Raw genomic sequence first — 22111 nt, forward strand, 5'->3', positions numbered from 1 at the left:
TCATTATCTCAATTTCCCTGGGTTATAAAGACTAAATGTCTTGAAATCAGTTTTACTGCTGGCCATTCGTGGGGATGGGAACTGGGTCAAATGTATAGGTCATTTAAAATGAATTCTATCGTTCTTTTGTAAAGGACCAAGGTTTGCTAGCCAACGTTGTACTGCGACGGTGGATATCATGCATTACCATTTATTCATCCATCTCTTGTGTTTCTTTTTCCTAATAAGCACATCATTCTTCTCTTTAGCCTTTTCAGTTCCTCAAGGTAATGGCGGTAACACATTTTGGCTGCAGAGCTCACCTTCTGGGAACAAGTTCTGCATTGAGAATTCCCCAAAGTACGGACCATATGTGTGAGCTTTTCTAGCACTTAAATATTAACATGTGTTTCACAACTAATTTACAACAGACTTGCACTTTTACAGGCTAAAATCAGGCCCATTCATGCTGCCTGTTGCTCGGGGTAAGTCTGAACTAGCTATAGCGGACAAAGACCTCCATTTCTCACTTTATAAGCCTCTAATGGCACCGCATACTTCAAAATGACTAGAGTTTTGCTGTCGGTGGCTACATTTCAAGATTCAGTAAGCTGAAATTTTAATGCCTTCCCAGAAACTCCTGAAATATTTGGCTATCTTGGGAGATAAATTAAAATCCTTGCTTTAAGGATCAGCACTTTTCTCTTTCTCCTTCCTTCCTTTGCTAACGCTGGGCTCCCATTTTCTAAACATTAATTTTATTTATTAAAATTTAAGGTTCTCACTTATTAAATCATTTTTTTTCTCTAAAAATATAAGCCTAATTTAACACAGCATACAGAAAGTGCAATCATCAGCATGATGATGTCATCATCAAATACCAAAAACACAGCTAGAGTTTTGGTGACTATTTTAGCACCGCCGTGATTTTTATGAGATCAAAACAAAACAAAAAACAAAGTGAAAACCACTTTCCCTAGATGTTTGAGCACGAGAGAAAAGACAACAAATCAATAACATCCACATTTACCAGGGTAAGATGTAAGAAAATATATTTATTTCTCTCCATGACAATACTATGATAAAACTGTTAAATACATGCATGTTTTAAAAACAGACATAGGTAACATCTTTATAGAATTAACAGTCAAGCAATACTAGTATTATATAGTGTCTTAGTAATAGGTTATTTACATATTCTATGTTCTTGTGATAATCATGTTTCCCAAAAGACGTGGAAGCTAAATTCTGAAATTAGGATATAAAATGTTCAAATTTCTCATTCTAACAGTAACATCATATCCAAAATTTCACAAGGCTGCAAATACTTTGGTTAGCAATCTCTGTGAGTATGGTTTTACTCCATATACAAGTCAGAATTCTGCGAGTCACGGAGACACACATCAATCTGGTTTGCTTCCTGTAAATGCATTTTTAAAAGATTCCTTAGAGGATGAAACATGACTTTAAGTATTGCACGTCATAACCGATCACTTGTGTGAACACAAAAATGTCTGTAGTGGTGGCTCAACAGGAAACGGAAAGGGGAAACTGTAAAGTCTGTCTTCTCCCAGCTACACAGACACACCTGACCAAACGAAAGTTAGCAAACAGCCACTATTTACAAAAACCTAAAACTATTCAACATAACACCATCTTGAGAAAAAAAAAAACATTCACTCTACAAACCTTATAAAAGACAAAAACTTCTATCTGTTCACAGTATGTGTATTTTGTAAACAGTAACGCACTGTAATTCAACTCTGAAAGGAAAAAAATGACAATTTCTTTAGTGTTACAGGGATAATGGCTTATGATCAACTAATGAAAGGTTTGGTTTAAAAAAAATGAAAAAACCTCTTTCTAGGATCACTGAGGGCTTGCAGACGGCTTACTTTGAAGATGCCTGTATGTTGGAACCATCTCAGACTCTGCATATCTGTTTCTATCCAGAACAATCTTTTGGAACGACTCTGAACGCGATGTTGTTCAGCAGTTACTCCGTCTCAGGATACCCCACCATACCTCCCCTACCATAAGGAGCTGAACAGGGTTTTTTCTCTTCAATGCTTCACCACGGCATTCCATACTTTTTTACATAACACATTGGAAGGAAAATTAAACAGAAGGAACGGGCTAACAATCGACCTACCAGGAGAGGACAGGTGATGGCCTGTGGAGTCAACAGGAAGACTCATCTGAAAGCTGTTATTCATTTTGTTCTGTGAGCACCTGCCAAAGTACTACGTTGTCCCTGACTTAAGGAAGACTGGATGACCACCTAAAAATATTTCGGTATTTGAGGATATGCTACTGGATATCTGGAAGTAGGTTCAGAAGTTGAAACTGCCCATTTAAAATGGAATAATTAACAATAAAAGTGCACATAAGAAAACAGAATAACTTTAAATAGTCGTCCAATTAGACACACCCAATATCTTAGGCATAAGTACAGCAAAATGTCTGCAATAGTTTGATTTCTTCTAAAGTTCTGATTGACTAGCACAAGGGTGATCTTGAAGACACAGATGAATGTAATAAACATTAATTTCCTCATCATTTTTACTCAGCATTTTTTTATTCTTAAGGGATTCAGTTCCAGCTACCAGAAAGTAATATAAATTATTATGGATTTATATCTAGTTAATGTGTAATCAGTTATGGTTTATTTATAATAAAAGCATACCACAGTTAAAATTTAACTTCGGCAAATTCTATTTACACGTTGGACAAAAATTATCATTCATGATGCAAGGAGAACAGGCACTACTCTAGTTAAAATCAAGGGGATCCAGTCATAATCTAATATCATAATTAGAGACATGTGGCTACTAGACCAAGTAACAACCCCAGAAACTCTAACAAGATGAAAGAAAACTTGATATTGCTCAGCTGAATGCCATTCTTCATCCTTTATGCCTGCATTTAGAAATAATTCATCTGTATTATAATCAGCATGAACATGATCATGCAGTTTACCAAGATAAAAGCAGCAATTGAAAAGGAGTAAAAAAAAAAAAATGTAGCGACTCTAGTTTAACTGAAAAGCTTTAGCAGTATAAATAGCACTGGGGCAGAATCATGGTTCAGGCTAAATGAATTTGAAGGCAATTCTAGGGTTATATCTAAAAGATTAGTGTCCTGTAAGTTTGGCCACACTTCTCCCCCACCCCCTGGCCTTTGGGTACAAGAGGGAGACAGGTATGGCAGCATGAAGCTGTTCAGCAGAAATATCAGTTCAAAGGGAATGTCTTGAGATATCTTACAAAGAGAACGAGTTCTTCTGTTAATCAATTAAGCTCACACACATGGCTTGCCGTAACATATGCTAGGTTGGTACAAACGCGTCTCCAGATGGAAAGCTCGTTTGATAAAAACAAACCCCACATGGTTCCAAGTATGCTGACAGTGTCTAAAGAAATGCCTGGTGAGTCTTCCGCTTTTCCTCCAACTGTGGGGCCGCTTCCACCGTATACTCTAAGCTCTCAGCTATATGTGAGCTACATCTTAATCTTTAGCATCCTTCCATCCTTCTGCTGAATTTGGAACACTTCGGAGGAACTCCATGCACACAGCCACTGGGCTGCCGCTGTGTGCCTGGCATTAGCAGCTAAGGACCCTTTCCCCATGCTTCACTTGGGAAGCCAAGGATCACACTTCCAGAATCCTTTGAGAAAGCATTTCGCTAATTCTAACACAGTTTGAAACAGGAAACAGCAAAAGTTACCTTAGTGCAAAGAAGTTTCACCAGATTAAATGCCTAAGCAGTAAGAAACTTGGAGATAATACTTTCTGCCTATTGACATATTAAGGGGCACTTTATAACTGAAAAATACCACAACATTGATTTCGAATTCCCATTGAGAGGAGAAATTCTCTAGCCTTTCACTAAATTACATTCATTTAATTAACACAGAAAGGACTGTGATATTTGATAAATTACTGGGGCAGGAGAGATTTCTAACAAGACTTCAGCTTGCAAGGTCTGAGAAGGCGACTTTCTGCCATTTCTGTGTACGACAGTGCTCGGTGTTCTGAATGCAAGCCTTCAAGTTCCATGAACCGCGAGAGCAACACGAATATGGAAAACGAGCCTGACACTTCCTCCCTCCAGCTTCCCAATGAATGGCTGCTTCTGTTGCCAGCAGCAGGAACAAAAGCACCTCTATCACACAGCATAGGGACACACTCAACTTTCTAGATATGCAGTACAACCATCTCAAATCCAGGACACTGCCAGTTCAACAATTGGGAGAATTCGGAAGCTACAGAAGTGCTAATTAACGCAGCACACAGCTCACAGCTCTCACGCCAAAAGCCTAGACAAGTATTTAAGACTATCTTTAAATTAAAGATAGAAAATGGCCACTCCCGAGTATTATGATTACCCCCACATCTCCACTGCTCACAGGGGAATCGGAGTGAAACAGGCTTACAGAAACATGCCCTGCAAGTCCCTTTCTCCCCGGCTCTCTCCCTGCCAGGCTTCTTCTGGGAGCACAACTCAGCAGGAACTGCAGAGATAACAACACTGCCTGGGGATGTGGCTGTCTTCAATCCAATGGGAAAAGACAAGGACATCTGCCTCAGCCTCAGTCCCCAGCCACGTTTTCCTAAAATGATCTGCGGGTATCCCTGTTTCTCAGTGGCCTAGCGGTCCTGGAGACTGGAATTCAGAGGCAGGGTAGGATGAGCAGTGTTCTAAATGTCCCTCACATGAAAGGGGCCTGTTTTGATGATAGGATAAGTCCATTTCCTCCGACCGCTCCTTGTGTTCTCAGGTTGATGTAGTTCAGAAGGATGAGCTACTACCTTCCCTGACACTCATCTCCACTAGATGGAAGATAAAACTGCTAAGCTTCAGTGGGGAATGAGGCATAGGCTGAAGGCGCGCAGAGCATTAACAAGATGTGGTAGGGGAGGCGGCAGCCAGGGCTCAGAGCTGGGTGGAGAGTCAAGAAAGGATCCAGAGAGGGAAGGCACAAGGAACAAATTAAACTGTTGGGAGATGACTCTAGTTTGGAATATTTTTCATTACTGAAAATTTCTAAGAGTTATTATCTACCTTTTATTTATTATATAAATGCATAACTAATTGATTTCACTCCACAAACCATCATATCACGAAGCTCCAAAATGTAGCTGCAACCTGGGGTTAAAAACAGGATCATGCACTGATTATCTGATTTTATCCCTTGTCATCCTGCATTTTTTTTCCACATGACTTTTTAAAAGAGAAAATATGAGACCAGGCATGGTGGCACACGCCTTTAATGCCAGAGCTCAGGAAGCAGAGGCAGGTGGATCTCTGTGAGTTTGGGGCCAGCCCTGGTCCACACAGTGAGTTCTTGGACAGCTAGAGCTACATAATGAGACCCTGTCTCAAAAAAGGAAAAAAGAAGGAAGGATAAGGGAGGGAGGGAGGGAGAAAAGGAAGGAAGGAAGGAAGGAAGGAAGGAAGGAAGGAAGGAAGGAAGGAAGGAGTAAAAGTAAAAAGAGATTAAATAGGAACTAAAAATCCAATTCACTAAATTCACTATCTGCACAGTTTGGGGGACTTCAGATAATACAGAACAAAGGTCTACTCAGGTGTTTCAAACTCACATACTTACACACTTGACAATAAAGGGCAGAGCAAATACAAACACACTACATACATTTAGATTTTTACTCTGCTTTTCTGAGACTCTCATTCACTATACACATTGCTGATGAGAAACCAGGATAGATGGAGGGTGCTGTGCTCGGACCCGGCTCTTCATGGCTCACAGAGCAACCACAGGCCACTACCCAGCCATTCCGTAAGCGTTACGACTTCTATTAAAGTCACCATTTACTAGCTGCTCTGGGGAGAAATGATCTCCCTTTAGGTTTAAGCTTACGGATGTGAGGATTGGGTCTGAGAGTCTGGACCACTAATTGCCTGAAGGAGGAGGGGCTGGGGCTCGTGAGCAGGAGAAAGCTACCGAGAGACCCCAAAGATCATCATTTTCTACTGGTCAGGTGGATGGCAAACCTTCTCAGGGGAGCAGAGCCATATCAGAGCTTGGGGTCAGCACGCACCAGTAGTTAGCTCTTAGTAGTCATCTTACATAGTAACTCATCACAACTATATACTCATGAATAATGTTGACTTTGTTCTTACAAAGCAGACACCATAACACAAAACAAAAATGCAGAGAAAATCTGGAGCTAGTTCTAGAAATTTCCAACATGAGGACAACGGGCTGCCCAACGGAAGCCAGCGTGCCAGCTACGTGACAGGAAAAAGGTTTTCACACCCTGCTAAAGCAGGACAGTGTGATTCTGATTCGGGCTGGTCAGTGTCACACTTGTTTTTCCAAGTTTGTACCCCTGAGACAACTGTTTGGTAACCGTTATACAGTAGGCAGAGAAATCAGCACGCTCCGACAACTGGAATACCAGACAGGCACAGACATCGGCACACTCTACCAAGCAGAACACCAGATAGCGGTTGCTACATTAAAAACTAGACTCGCTTTTGTAAATGCTGAGGATAGAGGCATCATAAAAGTTTTAAAATCTGTGCTTGGTTTTCCTCTAGACCGCAGTAAATGTCAGGCGAAGTAGCGTTATTTTGACTTGTCCATTTTTCTTCCTGGCCTGTAAATCCACTTGGAATTTCGTAACATACAAAGACGAGAAAACCAGTAACAACAGACAGTTGTTGAGATTTGTTTTGCATATATGAACTAGGCAGAGTTAGTCGTGAAATCCTTCTGGAGGATTCTTTGGCTCAATCAAAAACAGCTTCAAATCTTGAGTTTCTGTGGCTGAGGTTTCCAAGTCACTGGACTTGGGCTTTTAGGGTACATTAAAAGCGCATTATCGCTTCTAGTGTCACTTGCCCGGAGGGAAGGTCTCTGGCTCTCCACCACCTTCGCTGAGTCCCTCCAGGAATGAATGCCCCAGCTACTGCCGGGACGTTGAGATGGCAGACTGAACGGGCAAAGGGTGCCGGGTTAGTCATTTGGTTTGTTCTGGAAAAAGTTTGTGAAGGACCACCCACCTCCATTAGATTTAGGAGAGTCATCATCTTTAGGAGGAATCAAAAACTGCCTGGAATTGATGGAGCATGGACTTCCAAAAGAGACAATTTCACTGTTGCTGTCTGTGGACCTTGGGGAATCTGGAGAAACCAAATTCCAAGTATTCACATTGGCCTGAGGTCTGTAGCCCGCAGCCTTATCGGCTTCGTCTTCCACGGCTGTGTCCTCCACAGCAGAGTTAATGGGGAGGCGCATCTGCGGCTTATAGCCGACCGCCACCGCGGGGTCACTGTCCTGCTCTTCCTCTGGTTTGGCTTGAGGCTGGTACATGGACTGAACGTCAATGTACACCACCTGGGAAGTCCCTCCCGCTTCGTCTGCTGTGGGGTTCGCTATTTCCTCCTCGATGATGGGTGGGCAGTAAGACACAACCACGTGGTTCTCGGGGTCCGCCTCAGAGCTCTCCACAGGACGCTCAGCCATGGGGGAAATTATTTCTGTATCTTCTATTTTAGGAACTATTGATCGAGATTCCAGAACTTCGACATTATTTGGAGTACAGGGGTTCATTTCCAATGTTTTGAGAGCATTGCTTCCCTGGAAATAAATTCGGGACAGTGGTTAGGACAGTACTGCATGCTTCAGCCGGGCTCCTCTGACAGCGAGACGTGTATTTTACTTTTCTTCCCCCTTCACATCTGTTTATAAACACTGGCCTCAGCAGCTCTGGAGTTCACATTCAGAGCAAAACTACTTCTTTTCTCCCCTCCATGTCAATATTTTCCTTACTATTCATAGTGGTTAAAAAAAAAAAAGCGTGGTGTAAACACTAAAGATGACAAACTCCGGACATTCAACAGATGCTGAAGCATGCTACCTTCCTCATACTTTTTTCTCAGGCTGACATCACAGGCTTCTCACAAAAGACAGAAAGAAGGAGCCCTCGGGTCCCCAAAGGCAAACACAAGGAACGAAGGGTTACCTCGCAGAGGCTCTTCTGGAACTGTAAGGCTTTACAGTTCTCTGGGTTGGGAATATCAGGGTAGAATGTCTCCTTAATCCTTCAAAGAAAGAACGAATCAGGTTTAGTAACTATTACGCCGCGACCGTGTAACAGAATGAAGAAGTCATTTGGCTTGGCTGGAGGTTGTTTTCGTGACCATGCCAAGGGCACCAGAGACACAGATGGAGGTTCTCTACCATGGGGCCACTCGCTAGGGATCTGACACGGGGCTCCAGTGTGCACGCTGCGAACCATAAGATGAACCATGCTTGAGCTACAAGACCTTATTGGGTCAAGGAAGTAAAAGTAAACAATCTACAGTGATGGCTGCGATCGTATCTCACGTGTCTCACTGCCAAGTTTTCACTGCAAAGTGGATGAAGCAGGGCCGGTGACTCAAGGGACCTGTCTGCTAATCAGGCCTCTCCTCAGCACAGGACCTAGACTGGCAGGGAAGCGCTCAGCTAAGGTGGGGAAGCACAGTGAGCGCTTGCATTTTTAAAGCATTAATTCTATTTTCATTTTTTGTTTTTGTTTTTATTCGTTTGCTTGCTTGTTTTTGGAGGTAGAGACTCAGGGAGCCCAGGCTGGCCTTGAACTTGTGGTACTCCCCCTGCCTCAGCACCCCTAGCCCTGGGATTACAGCCATGAGTCACCTATACCAGATTAAAAAGATAACAGAAAGTATTAAAGGTGATGGGCATGAAAGACAGGGACACCTCTGTTGAACTAAAAAAATAAATAAATAAAAAAGCTAAAAACTTCAGATAAAAATTCAATATCAGGGAAAACGAGGTTTGCTTGACGTCATATATTCTTACACTTATAACTACAAAGAACCCCACCATTTGGAGTTCCTGAAGACTGGAGACTATGCGGACCAGTTCCTTGCTTGCCTGGTCCTTCTCTCACTGCACTGTGAAACTCTGAAGCCCAGGCTGGCTTTCTCATGGAAGGGGCATTCACACATGATACGCAAGGGAACAAAAGAATAATTCTAACGGGTCATCAGGATCTGTGCCATCTTAATCATTAGGGTCCATCGAATCCTGCAGATAGCCACTGCCAATTTCTGTGTGAAAATATCTTTACAGCAAATCTGCCATTACTATAAATTATTAGTAAAGACAGTGCGGGGGGGGGATGTACCTTTTTATTCTATGAGTTCTTAAATATTTTCAATCAAATGTCATATTCTTACTTGATATTGAAGTTGACGTTCTGACTATAAAGAGCATATTTGACCAATCTGCACAACACGACTGGATAGTGAAGCTGGCAAACAAACAAATGGGTGAATGCAGACGTTCCATTACCATTCTCGCTTCCGATAGCACAGGATGCTTGTCACCACGCCAACAATGACAGCCACAGCCACTGGGATGAGGATGGCGATAATTAGTCCCACAGCTGAAAGGAAGCAGTTATAAATATTGAAAATCACCTCTGCAAGTGCTGGGTGCAGAATAAACTTAAATTAGGATTAAGTGTTATTTGAAGAGACAGAAAAAAAAATTTAACCAATCCAGGGACACTGAAAAACAGCAGAATTGCTCAACCCTGTCACTGGTGACACAGGGCCGCGATGTTTCTGGTGTGAGGAGGGGAGAGAAGGGCTGTCCTGGCCGCGGTGGGAGGCTTAGCCACATCCTGGTCTCTACCCAGGAGATGCCAGCAGCATTCCAATTACCGTCAAAAATATCCCCAGGCATTGCCAAGGTGTCTTCGAGGGGGCAAAGCCACCTCCCACCGAAACACAGCCTTAGTACACCACAGTGTCAGGGTGCTGTACTTCAGACCTGGATGTGAACTCCATCCTGGCTGAGGGGAACACTCAAGTTGAACCAGAAGCTCTCTCATGACAGCAAGGGCTAATGTTGAGTGCCATCTCAGATGTACAAGTATGGTGTTTTACTAACCTTTACTGAATGTTCCTTATATACTTTCCTAGACATATTAAACTCAAATAAGCTGGGGAAAATATTTAAACTGGATTTAGAAAAAATAAATCCACTATGCATTTACAATTCTAGATTTTGGGTGCTTCCCTAGATTAATTAATTTTTTATATACTCATTGGGAAATAGTTTGTTCAAACCGACAGGAAAACAAAACAAAAGTCCTCTCGTGACTTTTAACACTCTCCCCATTCTGACATAAAAATACGAAGCCTTAGAGCAATGGTTCTCAACCTGAGGGTCGTGATCCCCTGGCAAACTTCGATCTCCAAAACATATTTATATTATAATTCACAACAGTAGCAAAGTTATAGTTATGAGGTAGTAACAAAGATAATTTTATGGTTGGGGGTCACAGCACCAGGAAGGCTGAGAACCATTGCCTTAGGGCTTGGAACAAAGATGCCTGGGCAGCCCCCAGACACTAGAGACAGAATCACTTCAGTGGGGAAGGCGTTTCTAGGGCATTGTTGAACTTACAGTTTTCCTTGGTCACCACAAACATGCTCTTCTCTGGACCCAGGCCGCCATGCGTGTAGGCTCGCAGGACCAGGTGGTAACTGGTTTTTCCCTGAAGATCGGCAATCCTCAGCGTCTTCTGGGATATGTCAGTGATATTCTTCAGCTTGATGTCAGAATGACCTAAACCGAAGAATAGTCTCACTCATTCTAAGATCACTTTAAACACTCAGACATACAACCAGGCACCCTTTGGAAAACAAGTCTGACTTCTGGCCACACCCAGACAAAGATCTGGGGCCACCTTCAGTTCTATTCCTGCCAGCCACCCCATCTCAACTCTTTAAACTCAGGCTTCTCTGACTGTGCAAGGGAACAGCATGGCTTGGCTCCCAGCGATGGTCAAGTTTCCAGGTGTCTTCTTTAGAACAATGCCTGGCATATGGTGGGCGATCCATGAAAGTCACTTCAGTGAAAGCTCTGAAACTCAAAGGCACTCAACACAGGCCCTTAGGAAGCAGTGGCAGAGACTGGGCAGGGCAAAGGTGAAGGGCAGTAGACATGACCTCAGTCCTTAGGAAAGGACGCACACGGTGGGAATTCTCAACAATAAGAAGCTATGAGGATGCTTTGGGGTCACTTCAAAGGGAAGGGTGAAGACTGTTTAACTGTTTTGTTCATGAAAGTCTCAACCAAAATAATGCAAGGCAAGAGCTGAAACAGCCAAGCAGTAATAAACAGAGTGACTGATGAAACGAACCAGGTCCTTCTGGCCCCTCGCCTCCACGGCCACCTAGAAATCAGGGAGCCTTTCTGTAAGAGTTTACCTGGATTTCACAACAGCAAGCTTAGGTGGCCTATGTTTGTTTAGAAAGGATGGAGGAGGATTAGCTCCTTTAGACTAACTATCCTTGCCCGTCCCCTACCACATTCACAGAGAAGCATCACCACAATGGGTGAGGGAATTCAATGCTCACATTGCTACAATCACAGAAAGATCGGTCACTGATTAAAAAAAAAAAGCTACTTGGTATATTTGCATTTTTCTTTCCTATTGTAATTGCTTTCTGCCCCTCTTTTGCTTAATTGTCTTAAAATTTCTATGTACTAATTTCTCAGTTCTTCCCATACGCTTCAGCGAATGCTTAGTCATTTTCCATGTATGGAAGTAACCAACCCTCAGGCTCCCGCTTCCTCCCAATGGGGGCTGCTCCTCTAGCCCCTGTGGCCGGTGCTGCCCTCTCCCCTGACCCTCTCCAGCTCCTTTCTGGGTGTTCCTCACTTTTCTTCCAGTCAGTGAGGCATTCTTCCTGCTAGCAGATTCCAGAGAAAGGCAGTACAGGGGAAGGAAACACTCACAGCCTTGTAAGCCTAGAGAACCTTCATCCTCCCCTGCTACTGTCTGACAGAGAAGCTGGGTGCAGAATTTTAGGCTGAGAATAGCAGTTGTTCAGCTTTTTGAAGATGCTTCTGCAGTATCTTCCAGTACCTGCTGACGGGGAAGTCTGCCACCAATTTGATTCCTGATTATAATTGGAACTCAGAACCCTTTCTTTGTATTCAGGGTTTTTTTCTGCCTCTTTTGCTATTAAATACAAAACCACATTTTAAATCATGAATAATATGCTATGGTATAGAACATGCCACACTAGCAAGAAGTGGACACCCTTCTGTGGGACTCACAAGGAAAGGATTCACAGTAAGTGATTTTGACTTTTGAAGAATTTACATGCTATTTATTGTACACCTTTCCAGACAGCCTTGGGAACGGTTATTTAGCTACACACCAGCCTCTTCTTCCCTTTAGTTTACGGCTAGTGAAAGTCTTTTCTCTTTATGTGTGTTTTAGCACTGTAACCAATACCGCATTAACTCACCCGTCTCGAAACTCCTTGTCTTAGGTGTATCTCGCTCTCCCTTCTGAAAGTAAAACAAATACCCTCTTAAAAAACCGCGGAGCTCTTCCACAGGGATGTCTTCCCATTTTACTAAGATCGAATCTGCAGACGTATCTTCCACGGTAAAATTCGGTGCGACAATTGGAGCTGTCAAAACAAGAAACCACTTGCTGAAGCGTGAGGGGGCTGACTTCAGAGACGCCTAACCGTGGCACTAAACTGTATTCTCTACTCTGTCATGAACCCCGCAGGCAATGGGCCAACACTTCCACACTGATGACCAGTGGAGCTCAGGAAGGAATCATAGCCTTGACACACATCCAGGGGATATAACCTGTGCCACATCTTTAAGTGACCACTCGAACAGACTTCATGCATAGCCCTGTCTTTATTTAGTCCTGGATACATTTCCACGTTTAAGAGTTTATAAACACAAAGCAAGTATTTTTGACAGCCATGATTTAACTTTCTCAATGCCAAAACTGAAACTGTGAAGTAAACGTGTGGGTGGAGAATAAGTGATTAAAAATTTTAAATTTAAATTTGTGATAGACATCATTTTATCTTCTTTGATCTAAACAACTAAATCAATATATTCTGGAGACTAACTCTTGCTATTTGCCTATTCGTAATTTCTCATGTTATCCAAACTTTAAAAAAATAACTCATTGATTTAACTTACCTAATTCTTCTATGTATCCAATTACAGAACGCAACAATTGATATCCCTGATGAGTGCACCCATAGAGGTAAAAATTATATCTCACTCCTGGCTGAAATTGATCTGTAGGATGAACAAAATCAGTGAACACTCATAAGTATATGTAGGTAAGCAAGAATATTTATTCTAGAAGCATTAAAATTGACAACATGCTAAAATTTCCTAACTGCAAACAGGTTTATTGTGAAAACACATTGGTACTTTTCAAATAAAACTGGCAAACATTTAGGAGCATTAAGCAAAACTTGGACACCTTCACTTCTATAGTAATGGAAATCTTCGAGATCATGGGATGACATTTCTTGGAAGAGAAAAAAAAAACCATGACTGAGGTTGACATCTTGTTCTCGCCACCCAGATGCCACCCAGTCTGTTCACTATGCGACTTCGTGGTCACAGTGTGCTAATGAATGATTCTGCTTTCCTCCGTGCAAGAAATGACATCTCTCCCCTAGTCCCAGAGCTGAAACCTCCACTCCAGCTCAGATCCTCAGAGACAAAGGAACTGGGCAGGCCTTTGTTTGTTTCTCCTCCTAACACTCACTGAGCAGGACTCACAAGGAAGTATCTTTGGCTTTTTATTATTATTATTATTATTATTATTATTAATTTTTAGGTTAGCACACAAGGTAAGCCATCATGGCATCTTCACACGTTCATACTTACATCCGGGTCTCTTGCCCCACCTTCCCTTGTGTGCACCCCACCCCACCCCTTCTAGTTGAGTCTCTTTCTTCAACCCATGAAGCACCTTTTAATGTCTCATCAGTTACACAACCCAACAGAGCATGCGAGACGTGAGAAACGCAGACATTCACAAAGCCGCATGCCCAACATGGAGAAGCTGGCAAGCATGGGGAAGAGACATGGGCAGGCGCAACCATGACTCTCATGGGAGACCTATGGGATCTTAAGTGAAATACCAATGAAGCCCACGAAGATCAGAACAAGCCCTCGAAGTGAGCTTTGAAGAGGATGGTGAAAAACCGTAAAGCAGCTCATCTTGGAAGAGGATAACGCTTTAATAACGTTCTAACAGTGCAGGAGCTATGAGCTCCTGTGTGGAGCAACCATTCCAGTGTGGCTAACGCAATGGCTCCTTAAACCTCATGCCCAAAGAACACCTGAATTCCACAGGTCACAGCGAGACGGTCAACCTCAAAATGACATGCTCTAAAGGAAAACTGGTTTTCTTCTCTTTTTAACTTTTCTCCCATCAAGATTTTTTCTCAAGTGTTTGCTCTGTGCTTCCATACTAAGCAAATACTGATGGAAAGTCAACTCGGCCAAGTGCATTCCATTGGGGGCCTTTCTTCATTGCAGAAAAGGTATACTTCAGACTATGATTTTATACTGCCTGTAAACCCATGCCTTGTTTTATGTTAAAATTATATACTATCGATATGGAATAGAGTATGTCACTTAAAAGGGACCAGAGGGTGGCACAGATATCATGATAGAGAGTGGAGAGCTGAAGGAGAAGAAGCTGCGTTAAGAGAAGAACCAGAGAAGGGCTCGGCCCAGAAGCTCAGTAGGGAATAAAAGCCAAGAGCCCCAGCCTTTTGAAGCATTGAGTAGTCCTGCATTTGAATTCGGGTACCACTGCACCTTCACTGTGGCCCAGAGCACTTGTTCAAGTACTCTGTGCCTTTGTCTCCTCGCCCCTGCAGAGACCCTGCTCACACACAGTGGCAGTTATTACAGTGGCTTCTCCCCATCCTGAGACCACACCTTGCTCTCCCAGAAACACTGCCCACGAAGCCCTGTCCCAGGGCATCCCACTTATTCTGAAATCCCAGGAGGGAGAGGAGAGAGCAGAGGCTCAGTGTGAGGCTCAATCAAGTCAGCCCCACATGAGAGGAATCGGGAGCAGGTGCAGGGACGAGGAGAATGGAAGAACGGAGGGCAGCCAGAGGAGAAAGGAAGCAGCTTGAAAGACAACCAGGACTTCAGTCAACTGCAGAAGCACCCAGGCAGAAGGGAAAAATATCTGAACTCACATGTGGTTAATCAATGAGGGAATCCCCACCCTTTGACAGTGTTTCCAACCAATAAACAAGAAGAACCTGTCTTAGGGAGAGAAGCAACTGGGGGCCCCTCACTCTCTGGCTTGCTTCCCCAACACATGAGGAAGGACCAGGAGCTGGTGTCTCAAGAAGGATCATGACCTACAGACCCAATACTGGCCCAAGAGAACCCCACAGGCATAGGCACACACTGGTTCAGCAGAAGGCATGGCAGTACCAAGGAGGGAGGCCTCTGCTTCCAAAGGAGAAGCGGGGTTAGCCTGTGGGGTCCAAGCCTCCGTGAGTGCCACACTTCTCAGGCTGTACCTATCATATTAGGGAAGGGCTGATTGTGGCAGCAAGGCCTCAGTGACCCAGATCCTGGACAATATAAGGCAAAAGGGCACTGACTATGTCGTCTCCTTTCTTTGGTGGTGTTTTCTGTGCTGCTTCATATTTAACCTAATCGTTCTTCCTACTAAAGTCTATTTTATCAACACACTGTCATTTATTCCCTTGTCTGCAATTTAGCTATAATTTTCAGATTACAAACAATGTTATCAAGAACACTTTCGGAGCCGGGTGTGGTGGAGCACACTTTAAATTTCAGCAGCAGGTGAATCTCCGAATTTGAGGCCCTACCTCAAAAAACAAAAACCATTACCCAAATGCAGATATACGCTGCTCTTTGATGACCTCTCTGAGTAAATCCCTGGACAAGGAAAACCTACCTCCAAGGGTCAGTCTTTCCCAGAGACACGCCAAGAGCCACACTGAATTAAGATAAATTAAGTCATGTCTGCCAACAGTATCCAGTCACATCTGTGTGGCTTTTCAACCTCCCCTCCCCCTGAAGGCCTGGGAGAGCCATGAATTCTTCTTACCAGATTCTATTACAGTCTCGGTGCTGTTTGAAGGAACCTTTATCCAGTCCATGAGGCAAGGCTCAGAACGAGACGAGTTGCACCATTTAATGACGTAGTCACAGGTCATGTTGGGGTCAGGATGCCAGGTGAGGAAGATCCTCTTTCCCATTCCAACAGCTTGTTCTACTATGATGTCATCTTCAACAAGGTAAGAAAGACATTTTATTGGCAGTCAGAGAAATACCAAAGGGCAAGTCTTAAGAAAACGGACAGTAGTTATAAAAATTATTTCATTGTAGCAAATTCTAAAATAGTAGTTGAACTAGATATCAATATTTAACAAAGAAGTGTTGTAGTATTAACCTTATTGGAATAACTATAGCATTTACTTTTATCTGGAAAATGAATTACACAGAAGTTGAGGAGAGAACAGAAAAGCTTCTATAATCAGGTAGACAGATACTGGAGGCCAGGCTGGCACCGGGAGGAGGACCACAGCATGACCATGTGGGGTGAGAGAAGGAGGCAGGAGGCTGGGGAAGGGCCAGGGGACAATTAACTCTTGCTCTCACCGTCCACAGTGAGCAGAGCTCTATGGGAAAAGGAGCTGCACAGAGGAGGCAGACGGAGCACCCGGAAATGAAGAGCTGGCCATCTGCTTTCCAGGACTCATGCACCCCAACCCAAATGCTGGGCTGAGGGAACCATCTAGGGGCCGCGCAGAGGGTGGAGAATGGTTGAAGCAGCAGAGTCTGAGGTGGGAGGACTAGTGTGGGCAGAGGTATTCCCAGAGACCGTGAGATGCCGGGGTGTGTGTGGGGGGGGGTGCACACACTGGGGAGAGAGGGTAGATCTGTGGCTGTGGGAGGATTACTTTACTTTCTGCTAGACCTGGGCCTAAGGGATAAGTGAGGAGGGGGTGAGGTGTGAGGGACCAGAGTAGAGGACAGCACAGTTAGGGCCAAGAAAGGGGAATGGGTTCTCACAGGGACACGAAAAGAGAATGACCTCTCCAACTCATTTATATGTAAGGGTTTGGTTAAAGAACAAAACAAACAAACAAACAAACAAACAAAAAACCAACCCCATATATAGAAAGGATTTCCAAACAAATTTGCGCTCATAAAGCAGCTACTCCTGAACACAAGATGAGTGTCTGGTTTAGAACACAGAGGGTCTGGATGTCAGACAGCTTTCGGGCTCAATGTGCCTACAAAGCCATGGTACAAATGTGAGCTGAGGCTGTGTAGCCTCTGACTCTGGGAGTGAACACTGCAGGCTGCTGATGTCAGTGTGTGACCTGTGACACAGTTAGATCTGAAACCACCTTCTCAAGGACACACAGAATAGGTAGGGTCAGAAAGCTCCAGTTAGAGACAACACAGTAATTAAAGAGATACAAGTGCCGTTTTTAAAATGCCAAGGTCCAAGTGAGGGCTCACTGGACGCCTCGCTCTGAGCCCTGTTCCTGCACATGCTGTGCCATCTGCCACGCCCTCCGCTGCCTTGGTTTAGGGCTGTGTTGTGGCCTGTGTGTGGCCAAGTCTTTGAAATGACCCTGCTATACACTCCTGCTTCATAATTCTCCGTGATCACCGCCTAGGACAAGTCAATGAACCAGGCCAGTGCCAAGAAACCACCACAAGCAAGCGCTGAGAGACACGCGGGGGAACCCAACCAGACTGTTTTTCTTTCTGTTAAGAGTGGGCTCATAAAAAGCTGTTCCCATACTGGGGAAGGACAGCAAATGAACTCGGGAAGTAACTGGAACAAGAGGTGGAAGTGGCCATTTAAAACTCCTGACTCAGAAAGCTGTCTAGCTTTGGGGGAAGAGGAAGGGCTAGCAGGTGGTGGGGGTGGGCGTTAGTGAAGGGCACGAGAGGATAAAGATGGTCCAAGTAAGTTATGTATGGATGTGCGGAAATAGCAAGTTCGAGCACACTGCTTTGTGAAAACCGAGAGGGATCGTGGCGAGTCGCTGGCAGTCTGGCAATTTAGAGGCAAGCACTGAGATTTTAAAATTACACCATGTGGATTTTTGGTTTTCAAAACCCTTATTAATGATCAAATTTAGCCTAGAAGCTTTCTTATCAATATGGAGAATTTGTATGTTGGGTTTGGAAGCTGGACAATCAGGAGTTCAAGGTCATCTTTTGCTTCATAGCAAGTTTCAGGCCAGCCTGGACTATACAAGACCTTACCTATAAAAAAATTATAAACAATAACAACAAAAAAACACACTCAAGGGGGAAAAAATATCAATGACCACAAAGCTACCAATTAAAACAAGTGTCTTTTTCTGCACAGTAGGCTGCAAAAACAGACAGACAACAGAAACCCTTAGACTTGGAAAGAGATTTTTTTTTAAAAAGGTCTTTGACCAAACAGTTTAAAGTATTTCCTCCCAAGATTGCTGCCCACAACCAGAACTCTTCATACTCTGTGACAAACTAACTAGATACAGTAATTATTACCTTTCACACATTACAGGCTTCCAGTCAATACTGAGGATACCCAGGATGCTGAGGCAGGAGACTCGAGGCTAGCCTGAACCACATAGCAAAATCTTGTCTCAAAACAAAACAAAAAAAATACTACTGACTGCATCCCTCAGTGAGCAGCAGTGGACATTCCTGTACTTGGTCCTCTGTGTGCACAGACATGCAATCGCATGGGAGGGGCAGGCTCATGAGGGGAGCTGGCAGCACCACGGCTTCTACTTCCATCCGCTCCTGCACGTTCTCCCGAGCACTCACCGTTCGGGATTTCCATACTGGCTATTTTAGAAGGTGGCGATGGGCCAGCAGAATTCTTTGCCACCACACTGATGATGTAGTCGTTTTTATCCAGCTGCATCTCTGCTCTGTGTTGAGGATCGAGAATCTCAGAAAGGGACTGGGTCTCCTCATTTGATGAGCACGATACATTATAGGAAAGAATCTTTCCATTAGCTTCACTAATGGGCAAGGGCTACAACAAACGGAAGAACAAATTCTCTCATTAGAACTTACAAAAGCGTACAAGGCTTGGGCAAGGTCATCAGGCCTAAACTGGGCTAAGTTCCCAATAAAAAGTGAAAATAGACTATGAAGCTATCAGGAGTGCGAAACTCAAATTTTAAAATCCACTGAGGCCATGTTTTTTTTTTTTTTTTAAAGGCGTGAAAAGGTAAAAAAGAACCACACTTGTTAAGTACCGAAAATCCACAGAAATGTAAACATTAATATAAAACTGTTCAATTTTTATAATTTCCAGAAGCAAAAATGAAAGACATGGCCCGAAGGACTGAGCTACTAGAGGAAACACAGCAGTCTGGCATGGCGTTCTAACACATGTATTCTTTCCTCCTTTTATATACTACATGACCGCTACAAAATCACTAGAAAAAAATACAAAAATAGAAGGAAAGACTGGCAAGATGGCTTAGCAGCTAAGGGTGACTGCTGTCCAGCCTGAAGATCTTAGCTTAATCCCTAGGACCCACACAGTAGAAGAAAGAATCACCCCCAGTTTTCCTATGAACTCTCCACACGCATGGCGTTATGGGTCTCACAACTATGGGCTCGAGACTGAGGCAAGAGACCCTCTCAACGCCTAGGGAATCAGGAGTGATGAGAAACACAGGCTTGGAAGATGGCAAACTTAACCCATCTGGGAAGCCTGGGCTCCTTGTATAGATTTCAGTGACTTTATATTTCATGAACCATTTACCAGTACAGCTGAATACTGTGTAAGCAAGTACAATTGAAAGTATCCACAAAAACCGAGTTACCATTTGTACATTAAGCATTTAAATAAAAAAAAAAAATCAAGCATCCAAGGAAACCATAAATATTTACCTTCCAATAAATAATTAAGTTCTTTCCATCGGAGCTCCACTCTCTCCAAGTATCTGGTCCCCTTAAAGGAGCTAAGAAAGAGATTTTCGGATCACAATTTGAAGACACAGACTGCAAGGCAGTGGACAGTATCAGCAACTAAAATGGGGTGCTTGGACTTCACTCTAGGTTATCTAGAATTATCCATAAAACCTGGCTTCTGTTTCTAAAGCAAAGCAACAGAGAAGCACTAGATGAAGCTAAGCTCTCAACTTCTACAGAACACAAGGGCTCAGAGAATGGGATGAAAGCATCCTCATAGTCATGGGACTGTCGCTGGGTGTCTCTCATCTTGTATCCTCCCTGCTCCCCATTAGTGATTAGCCGCACCATCACGGAACTTACTGGCTTCTGAGGTCAAATGTCTCTTTTCATTGCTCCACTTGCTCCACTTCCAGAAGGTTTCAGTAGAACAGCGAACCCGAAAGGTGTACACAGTGTATGGATTTAATCTGTCCACGGCCAAAAGATAACTTGAATCCTCGGCTCCTTTGATTGTGGCACTCCGCTATTTGAAAAGAAGTAAATATATTTAGGTGCTAATGTGTATATACCATGTGTGTATGGATATATAATATGTCCATATGCATTATACTTTTGGTATTAAATCAGTCTACACTTGTGATATAAACCAACTGAATGTCACACCAGTTTGCAGTTAGAACAGAGTTCATAGTGTTTTAATTCTCACGAAATACTACATCAACAGAATTATGTTCCATAGTGAATGAAAATGAGGACACGACCTATGTGTGGTTGAGGAGAAGGTTTTTATATTGGAGATATGAGGAGAGCACAGCCAGACTGAATAGACCAGCCACGGGGTTGGGGATGAGAGAGAAAAAGAAGAGAGAGGGAACAAATCACACAGGAGCTCAGAGAGCATAGAGCCAAAATAACTGGGTTGCATAGGAACAAGAGAAGCTTATGGCTGGGTCATAAGGAATAAGAGAAGGTGGGGAAGCTCAGGGGCTAGAGACGCTTAGGGTAGCAGGTGGGGTATGCCCACCAGAGTGACTCTGTAACAAACAGTTGTGAGTAGGGCCTGAGTGAGCCTAGAGGCTAGTATAGACCTGGATATGCTAATAGGCTTGGCAGACATTGGTTAATGGGGGAACCATACGTCTGTTTCTCCAGAGACAAAGAGAATGACTCTCTTTTAGTAAGCAGAGACTATCTTCTTAAATGCCAGTTTTTGCAGAAAGGAATTTCTTGGGACCTAACCAACACATAGCAGCCAATAAAACACTGGGAAGCATTTTTAATTTAATTATTGAATCTAAATAATAATTGTCAGTTAAATTATACAGTTATTACTGTGATAATCAGTTACAGTTAACAGCTAGTGACTATTGACTTTAACACAATTTGGCAATAAGAGACGAGCTTGGGGATGAAGACATTATTCCACCGATACTGGAAATCACCCTGGCGGCAAATGGTACAGTTTATGTGTGCGTCTATGTCACCTAGGGCCTCTGGTATGGCACTGAATATTTAGAAAAAGACAAAAAATGAAAATAAATAACATTAAAGTGAAGCAATTTTACACAGATTTGAGGATGAATGTGCCAGGAAAATATCTGAATTCTCAGCTGCCTTTTACAAAGTGGCTTTGAAGGTCATGCTGTGCACTTCTGAATGCTTTTACCGAAACCAGTGAATTTCCAAAGTACTGTTCAACTACTGTACCATTTATTTCACAGTTACCACAAATTACAAAAGGGTACAGTGTAAGTCAATCTAATTATTTCAATGTATTAAAAAGTCCTCTTCTGACTTATAATTACCAATTAAAACTTGCTTCCACTGATACACTTAATAATTTAAAATTCTCTTCTACTCTCCTGTGCCACTCAGTCAAAGGCTACATACAGTCAAAGCTAATTCTTAATCACCCAGTTACACGTGGGTATTACAGACTAAGCCTGAGGGAATTCTGAACAGCTAAAGTTGAAGTTCTATTCTTTACTGTCCAGTTCTATAATTGTTTCAAGGGCAAATTACAATGCCGCCATTACATTTGTATATAAAGTCTTTCTTGGTTTAGTGAATCCCTGAAATACAGTTTGCTTAGTTATTTTTGAATAATTTTATTCATAATAACCAAAAGAAAAAGCTTATAGGAGAATCTTACTTACCACTTCTTGTTCCGAATTAGCTTTACAAATTTCAACTTGACACAAGAGATTAATCGTCGCAAAATTTCCTGGCAAATGCCAGGAAAGTGTAACAACTGTTGAATTGATGTCCTTCACTTTCAGCGAAACAGGCACATGAGGAGCAACTGGAAACAGGATTATAAAGATTAATACCTGTAAATGTTCAGGGTG

At 43.0% G+C, this 22111-nt stretch overlaps 1 protein-coding gene across 2 annotated transcripts in view; it reads right to left on the bottom strand.

Moving 5' to 3' along the window:
- Positions 1-1044: 1044 nt before the first annotated feature.
- The window catches only part of Lifr (LIF receptor subunit alpha), a 65839-nt gene continuing 44772 nt past the window's right edge, over positions 1045-22111 (bottom strand). For both annotated transcript variants that reach the window (XM_057789556.1, XM_057789555.1), the window contains exons 10-20: positions 21920-22065; positions 20124-20286; positions 19740-19810; positions 18657-18870; positions 15919-16098; positions 12990-13091; positions 12287-12454; positions 10431-10592; positions 9309-9402; positions 7972-8050; positions 1045-7586 (exon numbers count right to left, since the gene is read on the bottom strand). In XM_057789556.1, coding sequence (XP_057645539.1) covers positions 6963-7586; positions 7972-8050; positions 9309-9402; positions 10431-10592; positions 12287-12454; positions 12990-13091; positions 15919-16098; positions 18657-18870; positions 19740-19810; positions 20124-20286; positions 21920-22065 — 2003 coding nt within the window. In that variant the 3' untranslated portion in view covers positions 1045-6962. The remainder of the gene's footprint in view (positions 7587-7971; positions 8051-9308; positions 9403-10430; positions 10593-12286; positions 12455-12989; positions 13092-15918; positions 16099-18656; positions 18871-19739; positions 19811-20123; positions 20287-21919; positions 22066-22111) is intronic.

Source organism: Chionomys nivalis, chromosome 15 (assembly GCF_950005125.1).
Source record: "Chionomys nivalis chromosome 15, mChiNiv1.1, whole genome shotgun sequence".
NCBI lineage: Eukaryota > Metazoa > Chordata > Mammalia > Rodentia > Cricetidae > Chionomys > Chionomys nivalis.